The sequence below is a fragment of the Zootoca vivipara genome, chromosome 4, assembly GCF_963506605.1.
Source record: "Zootoca vivipara chromosome 4, rZooViv1.1, whole genome shotgun sequence".
NCBI classification, from domain to species: domain Eukaryota; kingdom Metazoa; phylum Chordata; class Lepidosauria; order Squamata; family Lacertidae; genus Zootoca; species Zootoca vivipara.
The window spans coordinates 84,997,231-85,010,081 of record NC_083279.1 but is presented as its reverse complement, the minus strand read 5'-3'; the positions used below and the strand labels follow the sequence as shown (position 1 = coordinate 85,010,081).

Here is a 12,851-nt window from a genome sequence, read left to right as displayed (position 1 = left end):
CACTCTCAGACTAACAACAGGCTCTTGAAACAACAAAAGGAAGGCAAAGTGCTTAATCGAGATACTCAATCAACCTTGGGTTTATGTGTCATTCTGCCTTGCGTGTTGTTTTCCATCCTTCGTGCTCGACTCCTGCGGGTTGCCAGTCTACCACTGAATGGAATGTGGCCTTAGCCTTCAGTGCTCAGAAGAGAGCACCTCTTGATTAGAAAAACAGATGATTGCGCACTTCAGAGAATGAATATAAATGATATTTTCTTGGCCGGAATATATCCGCCGAGGAGACGGAAACCGCCTCTTTCTCCTTAGATGCTATTTCTTTGCAGTAATCGAATAAATTCAGGCAGGAGCATTTGGCAGGGAGTCTTCTCTCGCTTGGTACCATTTTTGATGGTGCACATATCACTTGAGTTACGTATAGGAAGAACGCTGAAAATGGTAACTATCCACGGAGTTGTTCACCTCCCTACCACTGCATGGATGGCAGATATTCTGTACTGTAGCCATTACCAACCTGGTGCCCTCCTTATGCTTGGGACAGCAACTCCCATCAACTACAGCCATGGGCATGTTAGCCAGGGTTGGTGGTAGCTGGATAGCTCGGTTGGTTAGAGCATGGCCATTTGAACCAACCTTTCAAAATCCATCTTCTCCCGATTTATATTCTGTCTCCTCTTTTTAATCATAAATATCCTAATCTGCAAAAAGGAGATCTAATTTGCAGAGCTTCTATCGTGCTCATTATCAGGCGCCGATAATGGCAAGGTTGCAGGTTTGAACCCTGTATGGGACAGCTGCCTGTTCCTGCATTGCAGAGGGTTGGACTAGATGATCCCCAGGGTCCCTTCCAACTCTACAATTATACCATTCTATGATTCTGTTAAAAAACAAAACATCTGTACCATTCTATGATTCTGTAAAAAAAATAATAATCTGTACCATTCTATGATTCTGTAAAAAAAACATGTGTACCATTCTATGATTCTGTTTAAAAAACATCTGGAACATACTAGGTTGGGCAAGGCTGCTGTAACAAGTGGTTTTTCCCCTGCTCTAAACCACGCAGGCAAGGATCAAGAAATGTAGGCTTAAAAATTGAATTCTCCCTACAGGGAAACTGTGGCTTTTTTGTTTTTGCTTTTTTATGGCATTCCTAGGGCAAGACTTAACATGTATACCATTTCCAAGGAACATCTCCTCACACTGTACGGAGGATAATCTTATCCTCCCGAAACAGGTTTTCGAAGTGTTGGAGCATTTGACTTTTGATTTCTGGGGCTCTTCCCAGAGGCTTCCATTTGTGATGGTTTTGTTCCCTCTTGGAGAGGTCGGGGCCTTGCACTGCAGATTAAGAAAGGGTTCTTGAGGGTAGTGCTGTGTGACAAATCTAAGCCAGTTTTACTGCTGCCGTTCCTCTGCCTCAAGGGGGACCTTAAAAATCCATAAGCGTCACTTACTCCTTTGCATGAAGACTAGCAATGACTTTGCAATATACAATTAATTCATTCTGCGTTGTTGTTTCCATCCCCGGCCCTCTTCTCTCATAGCCCAGTCGCTGAAGGAGTTTGCCCGGTTATTGATTGCGGTAGAAGAGGAGAGGAGACGCCTGGTAAGTCTGTTCCTTCAGTGTTTTCCTTCTCCTGGAAAAGCTCCTGTTTTTCATTCATGTTTATGGAAATCTCAGCACGCAAGAATCTGGGTTGTTGCTGTTCTTCTTGTTGTTGTTTTCACTGCTTCCTGACAAACCCCAAATGAATGCATTATTGGAGTTCTGCACATTTTGCAACGTTGAACTTAACATGCCCTTCTACGATAGTTGGTGCCCTTGAATGCCAAAGTGCGGTCTGTTCATCCCAGATGCATACAGGAAATGGTTGTTGAGCTGCTATTAGGACGTGGTCCATGACACAACAAACTTGCAAGAGCAAGCAGGTCTAGGTTTGGTTTGAGCCTGGATAGAACATCACTCGCAGGGTTAAAAATGTACTAAATAAAATATTGAACTAAAGAGAAGATCTGTTGCTTACAACAGATGCAATCACTTCATTAATATTCCACTAGAGTACAAAGGTATCTGGAAAAGTAGGCTTTGGGGAAAGTTGCGCCCTAAACACTAAAAACAAAATAAAACAAAATGTACATTTCGAGACTTAAATTCAAATTCTCTTTCAAATTCCAAACTTTTAGATCCCCCCCCCCCCGAAATGATGCTCAGCTGCAGCTTAGGGCGTAGAACTATGTAGCTCCTTGTCTTCTTACAAAATGGCTCAGTTGGTTAGCACCTGGAGCTGATAAGGCCAAGGTTGCAGGTTCAATCCCCGTATGGAACAGCTGCCTATTCTTGCATTGCAAGGAATTGGACTAGATGAACCTGAGGGCCTCTTCCAACCCTACAGTTCTATGATTCTGAGATTCGTCCTCCTGGTGCTACTGCCACTTCCTACACTGGGAATTTGTGTAGCTAAGTCGTGCTAGAGTTCCGTCTTCAGACCACATACATTTGATCCTGTTTTCTAGAATTCAACCATAAGTGTGCATCCTTGCTGAAGATTACCTCTGGGGAAGGGAATGGGTGACGGGTGATGTGCCAGATTCTCAGCCTAACTTTCCAAGCGGCTTCCTAACTAGTAGGAACATTAGGAACTAATCTGATCAATGGTCCATGTGGTTCAGTATCAGCTACAGTGACTGGCAGCTCTTTAGGCTTTCAGGCAGGGATTTATCCCAGCGCTTATGTGAGGATGCTGGGGATTGAATCTGAAACCTTTGGCATGCACAGCACCTGCTCTAACATTCAGTTTCAGCTCTTCCCTAGTGAGTCACATCTCTTCCAGCTGCCGCCGCTGCCACTGATATCATATCCTTCTGTTGGGTTGTCAGCAGGGGGGGATATTCTATTTATCACACTTTTATCCCACCCTTTTCCAAAGTGCTGATGGCAGCATGCCAAATTCTCCTTCCGCCACCCAGTTTTATTCTGGAAATAGCAGCTGAACCAAGCTCTTAGTGGTTCAGACTGGCACCCTTCCGTAGGCCAGATTTGACCCAAGGGCATCCAGTTGCTAACCTTCCATGTCTGCATCATAGGTAAAAGGTAAAGGACCCCTGGATGGTTGTCCAGTCAAAGGCGACTATGGGATTGCTGCACTCATCTCGCTTTCAGGCCCAGGGAGCCAGTGTTTGTCCACAGACAGCTTTCCGGGTCATGGGGCCAGCATGACCAAACCGCTTCTGCTGCAAAGGAACACTGTGACGGAAACCAGAGTGCATGGAAATGCCGTTTACCTTCCCGCCACAGTGGTACCTATTTATCTGCTTGCACTGGCATGCTTTCGAACTGCTAGGTTGGCAGGAGCTGGGACAGAGCAACAGGAGCTTACTGCATTGTGGGGTTTCGAACTGCCGACCTTCTGATTGACAAGCTCAAGAGGCCAGTGGTTTAGACCACAGCACCACCCGCGTCCCTATGCATCATAACTAGTTGTGTGATAGAGGTTTCTTTAGTTCAAGCAGCCCACTTCACCATAGCTTTATAGTACAAAAACCTGGCTGGCGCTGGTCACCATTCCTCTGTTGCTTCTGAAGTCTATTACAAGCTAAAGTTTAACAGGAAAGCTTTCAAACAAGGGAGTAATTATTTTCAAAGTCCAGGAAGAACATTAAAGTCTGCAAGCTATATACATATATAGTGAACTATCAGACTCCTTAAATATCCAGCATTCTTTCAGCTCATAGTTTTCCTTTTACGGTAATGGCATTGAAACGTGAAATTTTAAATGGGGAATCTATTAACCTTAGCGAGGTGCTTGCAGTGACCTTTTAAGTGAGAGCACATTTTAACTTTGACTTGTATGAAGAAAATATAATAAAAAGTCTTATCTCCAATATAAAGGCACCAGAACACCAAAGCAAAAGTTCAGATCTTCCTCTCCACCCACCCCCAACTTCTTTGTCAAGGATGCTTGCTAGCTTGCAGGCAAGTCAAAATGCAAACTACGCTTCTTGCGATGGTGATCACTGTTAGCCCAGCATTCTCCTGCGAAATCCCAGGATGCATTTTCACAATTCGCCCACCTTTTCATGCTTCAAGCCTGTGAGGCAGGTTGGACTGCAAGTCCAAAAGTTACCCGGTAAGCTTTGTGAGAGTTGGAACTCGCATCTCTCTAGCCTGACACCCAGCAACTGTACCACACTGGCTGGCTGCCGTACGTGTCAGAGATGTACAATGAATTTAGGTCTGGATACAATTCTTCGACGCCATGCAAGCAGTCATTTGACTTAAAAACAGTGGTTCTCCCAAGATCTGTTGCCTGTGGCTAATGGGACAAAAGATCTAGAGAGCAGCAGGTTGGTAAAAGTGGATCCAAGTTGTTTTCAAATTCACTGCATGTTCAGAGAGGCCTCGTTTTAAAAACTGGGAAGCCTTCAAACATGCGGCTCCCTCCCTCCCTTCTGTCTGAAATGGCAAAGGACTGTGCCATGTGGTTTGGGGGCATGCTAAATAGCTGTAGATCATGGTACCATCCTTAGATATATTATGGTTTGTTTTCCAGCTTTCATATACAAGCACTGGGGCATGCTGGGTGCCTCTAATTTGTGTATAAAAGTTGGTGTCTTGCATGAAACATTGCCATGCGAGCCACCTTAATGCTCTCTTGGAAAAGTGGATGGATGTTTTTGCCGGCAGAGCGGACTGCTATTGTAGCATTAGATTTAGATGAGCAATTTTTGTGCGCATTCAGGAGAGCACTCGTGATAGATGGAGATGGCTCGGTAATGCTCCCATCGTAGTCATTCACAGCCAGAAATAAAGAATAACTCGCAGTCCGTTTTTTACTAGCCCATGAAAAATGACTTTAAAAAGAAAGTTTTTGTCTAGAGCACTGCAGAGTAGGAGAAGAGGGAACCATGCATCTTTTTATATTTGTGTAACCGAGAGCTACACAAAATACTGTTGTTCTTACTTTCAGAAGATTAATAGAGCTGGAGCTGCCACACTTCACTTTTCTTCACTATCTGGTGCTGCTGTGTCCCTACCTATCTGATGATCCTGTTCCCCTGCATAGTCTGGCGATCCTCTGTATAGATTTCAAGGCTTTTCTTGAAGACGCACAAAGTAATTTATCTTGGAGAGCAGCTTATAAATAGTTCTTCCTTTTTTCTCCCATCAGCCTTCCATTTATCTGAAGCTCAAGGAAGATGAAAAGCATTAGGGTGGGGGTGAGGAAGGCCAGAATAAGCCCTTGGGGACATATCTACAGATAGATAGATAGATAGATAGATAGATAGATAGATAGATAGATAGATAGATAGATTAGATAGATGATAGATAGATAGATAGATAGATACATAGATACATAGATACATAGATAGATACAATGGTACCTCACAAGATGAATTTAATTCATTCCACAAGTCAATTCGTTTTGCGAAAAATTCGTCTTGCGAATCGTGGTTTCCCATAGGAATGCATTGAAATTTCTTTTTTTGCCTATAGGAACGCATTAATTAAATTTCAATGCATTCGTATGGGAAACCGCGATTCACAAGACAATTTTTTCGCAAAACGAATTTGTCTTGCAAGTCACCATCAGATCGCAAGACGCATTCATCTTGCGAAAAAATCATCTTGCAGGGCATTCGTCTTGCGAGGTACCACTGTAGATAGAATCAAGCTTGTTTAATAGTCATTCTCTCTCTTTCTCTAGAGAAGTCTTAAATGTTGGAGGGGAGGGAAGACTTCTTAGCATCCTCTCCAAACTACTGTTGCCATAATTCCGCAGAAAGGCAGGTTATAAACATTTTAAATTAAAAACAAACGGACACCGATTTGGGAAGCAGCTAGCAGGGCAGCAGAGGAGAGGCAGGCAGGGAAATGAAGCCCAGTTTCTTTGCCATGTCCAAGCCTGCTGTCCAGAGGTTTTCTTCTCTTCTCTCCATCTCTACCTCACCCTGACTTATTGCAGAAGTCAGTAGTTCATGCATTTTGTGGCAAGCCATGTTCTATGAGCTTCCATGCTGCCTTTGTTTCTGTTTATTGCATTTCATGATTAGCAGTAGGCTAAAGAGATCTGATAGCCAATTTCATGTGTTCTTAATCCAAGAGATTGAAATCCAGATCAGAGCTGCTGTTGACATGATGGGAACAAGAATAGGCTTTGTTTGAGGCACCCTTTGGGGAGCTGTTGAGTTTCTCCCTTCTCCTCTCTCTGGCGCTTGTGGAGGAATTGACTGGCTTATCCTGGGGTCATGGTAGAAAGTGAACCAGGTATGCTAGCGTCATACGATACACTTAAGTGTTTGGCTGCTCTTTCTCCGAGAGCAAATTGCTCTAAAACCATTCCCGTCTAAGAAGCTTTTATTTTTAACCACTGTTTTAACAGTGACATGAAACATTCCATTCCAAGCGGAACCGTGAGTTCCGTTTCATGATGAATATTAATAAAGCGAGCAATGCACAGATCATGGGAACTTGGTGGGTTGGTCACACATAGGGCTGCTGGTTTCAGACTCGGGAGATTTCTGCATCCAATTCAGAGCAAACGAACAACCAGGAGGAGCTTTCTAGCAAAACAAGCTTCCCTCTCCCTTCCCTTAGTGTATGTCAAGAGAGTATGTGGTTTTCACAGGCATATTAAACTGGGAAAATCAGGAAGGAGAGTGTGCCTCCTCCACAAGAGGACTGGAGGTTGGCAACATGAGAACGGGCCTTTTCTGCAGTGGCTCCCCATTTGCGGAATGCTTTCCCCAGAGAAGTTCAGCTGGCACCTTCATTATACACCTTTAGGCGCCAGGCAAAAACGTTCCTCTGCAACAAGACTGTAAGGGGGGGGGGGAGTACAGAGAACCTCCTCTCATCAGAAGCAGTTCGTCCCCAAGCAGCCATGAAAGCGCGGGGTCTGAAGGGGCTAGTCAGGAAGCGGAGAGAGAGAGCCAGGTCTCTGGCAGCATGGGAGAGCCCCTGCTCCACAGGCGGGAAAGGAGAGAGACGGGAAGGGGGGAGAGGGAAAAGACGGAGCGCAGACCCTTTCCCCCGGCACCGGAATTAAGGAGGAGGAGAAAGGGGAGGAGATTCGCTGTCCCGCGACTCTTATGTTGGTCCAAGTCACGAAAAGGGGCAGTGCCGGATTCTGGTTCGGAATAAGCAGACATGTTTCCAGCACCTCGTTGCACTGTAAATAAAGTGCACCAATAAAGACTGTTAAAAGACAAGCATGTGGAAGGTCATTACTCTAGAGTAGTCGCAACAACCTCTGACAAAGACCTTGGGCTGATTGAAATCTTACGCCTCTTTTAAGCGTGTTTGCAGGAGTGGGAGTTATTTGTTTGTGTTCCCGTCTTCATTTTTTTTCATGTATCTTGTGTTTTTATATACTATATTTTTACACACTATATTTTTATGTTGTGAACAGCCCTGAGATCTATGGATGAAGTGTGGTATACAGATTTAATAAATAAAATAAATGTTCTGCCAGGGCATCTGCCCAGAGTGGCAGGGGAGACCCGGCCAGATGGGCGGGGTATACATAATAAGTTGTTGTTGTTGTTGTTGTTGTTGTTGTTGTTGTTGCCTTTTCCCTACACCAGGGTTAATAACTTGGCCCTCCTTGTGGCTACTATATTGGGAGGCAAATGCAGCAGTGGGGAACGCCTGGAATGTTGAGCCAAGCAGGGTCCTGTACAAACCCTTGTTTCTTTGAGGACCCCAATTTGAACACCTCAGATACCCCCTTATGATGTCTAACATATTATTGAGGTTGTGGAAGGCTACAGATTGTGTAGTGTTTCTGTGCCCTTTCATCATTTGTTTTCTGTTTTTCCTCTGTCGGCATTACCTTGATTTTCAGCCCTATCACTCAAGAACCTTTTGATGTAGATCTCATGTATTTTTGCCAACTCCCGTGTAGGTTTTAAAAAAGCCCCCTTTGTCTCCTTTGTGTCTGACCACTGAGGTGCTATGATTTCATCCAACCTGTTACAAAGAGAGCACAACAGAACACAACCAGTTGGGAAACTTCGATCTTCAGTCTGAAATCTGTATTGAAGTGTGCCTTCGTTTTGCTGCGTGGAACCCCGCGCAACCCTCTGCCGGCAAGGATATTGCAGATAGTATTGGTTGTAGGGCGTAATACCCTTCAGGGTTTTATTATTTCCACTTCACTTAATAAAACCTCTCGCTAAGGTGGCAGAACACAGCACACCTTGCATAGCTTTCAAAACTGCCATGAAATTATTATTATTATTAAAAAGGTGCACTACACAGCTTGGTGCGATATCTCTCTCTCTCTCTCTCCCTCCCTCCCTCCCTCCCTCCCTCCCTCCCTCCCTCTTGAAACACATCCTCTGTGGGAATGGGATAGATACTATTACCAGGCTGGGTTCAGCCAAAGTGCAAACTGATTGTAGCATGGGATTTCAAACGGCAAAGCCACTTGCCTTTTCTCATTTATGAAAGCAATCAGTTTCTTGTCCTTTTCCTCAAAGCCATCTTCTGAAATGACGAGCGCATCACACGCTGTCGGGAACAAGGCACCTAATTTCACCCCAAAATGTAAGAAGTTGGTGATGCTCGGTACTCATGTTGTGCTTTCAAGTGCTCATGTTATTTAGCTTATCCGGGCTTCCCCAAACTCAGCCCCCCCCCCCCAAATATGTTTTTGGTCTACAACTCCCATGATCCCTAGCTAGCAGGGCCAGTGGTCAGGGATGATGGGAATTGTAGTCTCAAAACATCTGGAGGGCCGAGTTTGAGGAAGCCTGGCTTATGCAATAATGGCTACTAGTCACGATGGCTGCATACTACCTGCAGGATCAGAGACAGCATGCTTCTGAATACATAGGGCAGGCATGGCCAGACTTGGCCCTCCAGATGTTTTGGGTGTACAACTCCCGCCATCCCTAGCTAACAGGACCAGTGGTCAGGGATGATGGGAATTGTAGTCCCAAAACATCTGGAGGGCCATGTTTGGACATGCCTGACATAGGGGGAAATAGCGGGAGAGGACTGTTGTTTATTTATTTTTTCTTTATTTCATAAAATTTATACACTGCTTGATTGTGACAACAGCAACAATTCCCCAGGGCGCTTAACCATAGACAACTTTTTGTTGCTGGACTAAATAGGTTGTGTAGTCTGATCCACCAGGGATGTCTTTAATGTTCTTAGATCCTGGAAGGTATGTCAGATCTGAAGCTCAACCAACCCAGACATCCTTCTCCATGTGCTCTCTCTGAGGGAGGTGTGGCGGGCGGCAGCCAAAGAACAAGCCTTTTTAGTGTTGGCTCCCCACTTATGGAACCCTTTCCTAAGGGAGGCCTTCCTGGTACCATCATTGCCTACTTTTAGTGCCAGGCAAAACCGTTTCTTTTCAGCCAGGATTTTGTCCTTTAACTTGGAGAGTTTTAGATAGCACGGCCTCCTTTTAGTGCGTAGGATGTGTTAGACTAGGCATGTCCAACAGGTAGATCGTGATCTACTGGTAGATCACTGGACATCTGCAGTAGATCCCTGGTAGATCATTGGCTCCCCCCCACAGAAGCTGAACAACTGTGGCTCCCCTAAAAAAAAGCTCAACATTTTACCTCCTCCCTGAAAACCCAACAACTTTGACCTGAACCCCCCCCCCAAAATGTGCCTTCCTCCTTCCTAAAAAAAGCTCAACAATTTTGACTGGACCCAAAAAAGGGGGTAGATCACTGCCAGTTTTTAACTCTGTGAGTAGATCGCAGTCTCTTGGGAGTTGGCCACCCCTGTTTAGCCCATATTTTATGTACATGAATGTTTTTTAGCTTTTATTTTGCTTTACTTTATGCTGGCTTTAATTAAAGGAAGTCACATCGAGTTTACCTTTTGTAAAAAAAAGCAACTAATAAGTGCAGCAATAGTAACAACACACCTAAGGTCGCCCAGCAAATGCATACAAAGGTGAGAATCCAATTGAGGATTTCTGATTGTGATTCGTGACTAAGAAACTGCAGGTATCCACTAACAGAAGAATTTCTGCTTGTGCTGCAGTGGAAATTTGCCTCCCTGCTGCAAACCTCTGTGCTCACTCCTGATCTGCTCCTATTGAAGGAGGGACTTTTTTGGGGGGGGGAGGGGGTCACCTGTCCATCTACTTAAATTGTATGAAAAAGATGATGAGGTGTTAGAATGAGCCCATCACTTGACTATAGATGTCTTTCTCTCTTAATAAAAGGAAGATTCTGAGTTTGAGGGTTCCTTTCAAGTCTCCAGGAAGCACACACTTACCCCCCACCCCAGTTGTGAGAGATGTGGCACCACAATGCCAGTGGCATCTTCTAGCAGTAGGAGTTGGATAGTTATATACATACTAGTGTCATTCAGCCCATTAAAAAAGGGCGCTAGAACATACCGGTATGTGAGAGGAGCAGTGGGGCCGCGGCCTTCCTTCCCTTTAGCAGTGGGCGCTCCGCTGAGCCCATTTGGGCAGCGGGCGCCCAGGAGAAGGCCGTGATGCGCCCTGTTTCGACGGCGGCAGCGCAAGGGGGGGCGACTGGCCCTCCCTCGGCCGCCGCTTCCTCAAGGGCGCTCTGCTTCCTCAAGGGCGCTCCGCTGAGCCCAGCTGGGCAGCGGGCACCCAGGAGAAGGCCGCGATTCGGCCTGTTTCAGTGGCGGCGGCGCGGGGGGGCAACTGGCCCCTCCCACAGCTGCCGCTTCGTCGGGACGCTCCGCTGAGCCCAGCCGGGCAGCGGGCGCCCATGAGAAGGCCGCGATTCGGCCTCTTTCTGTGGCGGCGACGATGGCGGCCTTCTCCTGGGTGCCCACTCACTCGCACAGAGTGCACACGTTCGCACGGGGAGCGGTGGTTGGCGGCCACAGGTAGGTAAACCGTAGGCAGAGGGGTTGGGGGGGAGAGCGCGTGCGTCCGCGTCCAATCCCTGTGTCCGTGGGGCACATGCGCAGTAGCGCGGACGCAGAGACACAGGAACTTTATATAGGATTCTGACACCACATGCAAAATTCAAAAGTGCTATATTGTTAGTGTGGGACTTCTGTATTCCCTTAAAAGTGTGTGTGTGTGTGTGTGTGTGTGTGTGTGTATGTGTATGTGTGTGTGTGTAGACACACACACACACACACACATTTTCTTCTTCCCCTGCTATGAGTGAAGCTGTGGGCAAAATTTAGGGTTGCTAGGGGCTGGGGGGGGGAATCATTTAGGAGCCAGATGCAGTCTTTAAGCAACTGCTTGGCCATCCATTCGTATTACATTTAACATTCTTGTTCTCCTTTTCTCAGGATATTTTTATGGCATGCATAGTGTAAATCTGTGTTCTGACTCTCCTGAATCGAGGGCTGCACAGTAGTCTCTTACGTTTTAAGGGCTCCCAGGCATGGTACCATTACAAACAGCTACGCTGATTTTGGCTGGGTGCCTGGACATGTTCATTCATGAAAACACTATTTTAAAATACAACTTTCAATTACTTTCTTCCAGCACAACAGTTACGCTTGGATTCTTTCTGTTTTTTCTCCTTAACCCCCCAAACAGCATTTTTTGTGGGTCAGTGCTGCTCAATGTAGAGGGACCAAAATACAAAATCATTTCTCTATTAGCCTGTCTTCAAGCAGAGCTTTATCCTGACCTTAATGCTGTGGAAATACAGTGCTAAGGTCGGAGATAGGTCTGTGCCTCCTCCTGGCTTGAAATTTGAATCTTCGGGTGTCTTCTACAGAGTCTGGACCAGTTATGGATCCAGCCCTTAGGCTGAATAACAATCACACCCTTGGTTTAGCGTTGCATACAACCACTGACCTTTTTTTAAATGGAGCCTAGAAATTGGGGAGGGCGTTGCCGTTGCATCTGTAATATCTTATTCAAGCATTTATATTCTATGCATTAGGTAAAAGAGCTCCCAGAGCAATTTACAAAAATAAGTGGGAAGACATTGCTGCCTTACCAGGACCAAGATAGGTGTAGCTATGGCCATGGTACCTAAAGGTAAGGTGAAGCGGACCACAGTCTGCAATCCGTTCTAACATATGATCATATATTGTGGGCATCCATCTGTCTCGAGAGACGATGGAGTGCCTCTCCGGGGTGAAATCAGATGGTTGCATTAGCAGCACTGAAGTGACCTCCCTGGGGTGCAAGCATAGGCAGTGTGTTTGGAGGCCCTGGGCTGCCCAGATAACAAGACCCACCGCTCGACCTCGCTGATGTGCTCCAAAGGAAAACAGAGCAATACGTTTGGCACCAGCTTGGCTGCAGGAGTTGCTGGAAGGAGGCGTACAAGGCGCCATCCAACTGTCTTAGGGACTCCCCTCTGGATTGGTGTAGGGCAGGCATCCCCAAACTTCAGCCCTCCAGATGTTTTGGACTACAGTTCCCATCTTCCCTGACCACTGGTCCTGTTAGCTACGGATCATGGGAGCTGTAGGCCAAAACATCTGGAGGGCCGCAGTTTGGGGATGCCTGGTGTAGGGTTACCTCCTTGCAGCTCCTTAGCCTGCAAGGAAGCGGAGGCTTGGGATCAAAGGTAGGCAACCTACCCCAGAAGAAGCATGACATGTCCCCTACAAGAGGCACTCCTCTTGCCTTAACACCCCATACACCCCTGATCATATCTAGTCAGCCAGTATATCCTGAAACACTCCCCTATGCAGCCTCATGATGCTATTCTGCTTGTATTGACTTGCTGAAAAAGAAAACCCAACCCATGTTTGTATTTTGTTTACTTAAGGCTGTTAACATTTCTTTTTTAAAAAATGTAATTAAATGTGTTTGTTCACCTTGCACGTCGACCTCACAAGGAGGAACAATTGTGGCCACAGTTCGCCTTTTCTATGAATTCCTGACGTACGCCACTGCATGAAGATTTGGCTT

General features: G+C 46.0%; 1 protein-coding gene across 1 annotated transcript in view; it reads left to right on the top strand.

Annotated features, from left to right (window-relative positions):
• The window catches only part of ARHGAP42 (Rho GTPase activating protein 42), a 162,268-nt gene that overhangs the window by 61,689 nt on the left and 87,728 nt on the right, over positions 1-12,851 (top strand). Inside the window, exon 3 of the mRNA XM_035116468.2 lies at positions 1,548-1,609. Within this exon, the coding sequence (XP_034972359.1) occupies positions 1,548-1,609 (62 nt within the window). The remainder of the gene's footprint in view (positions 1-1,547; positions 1,610-12,851) is intronic.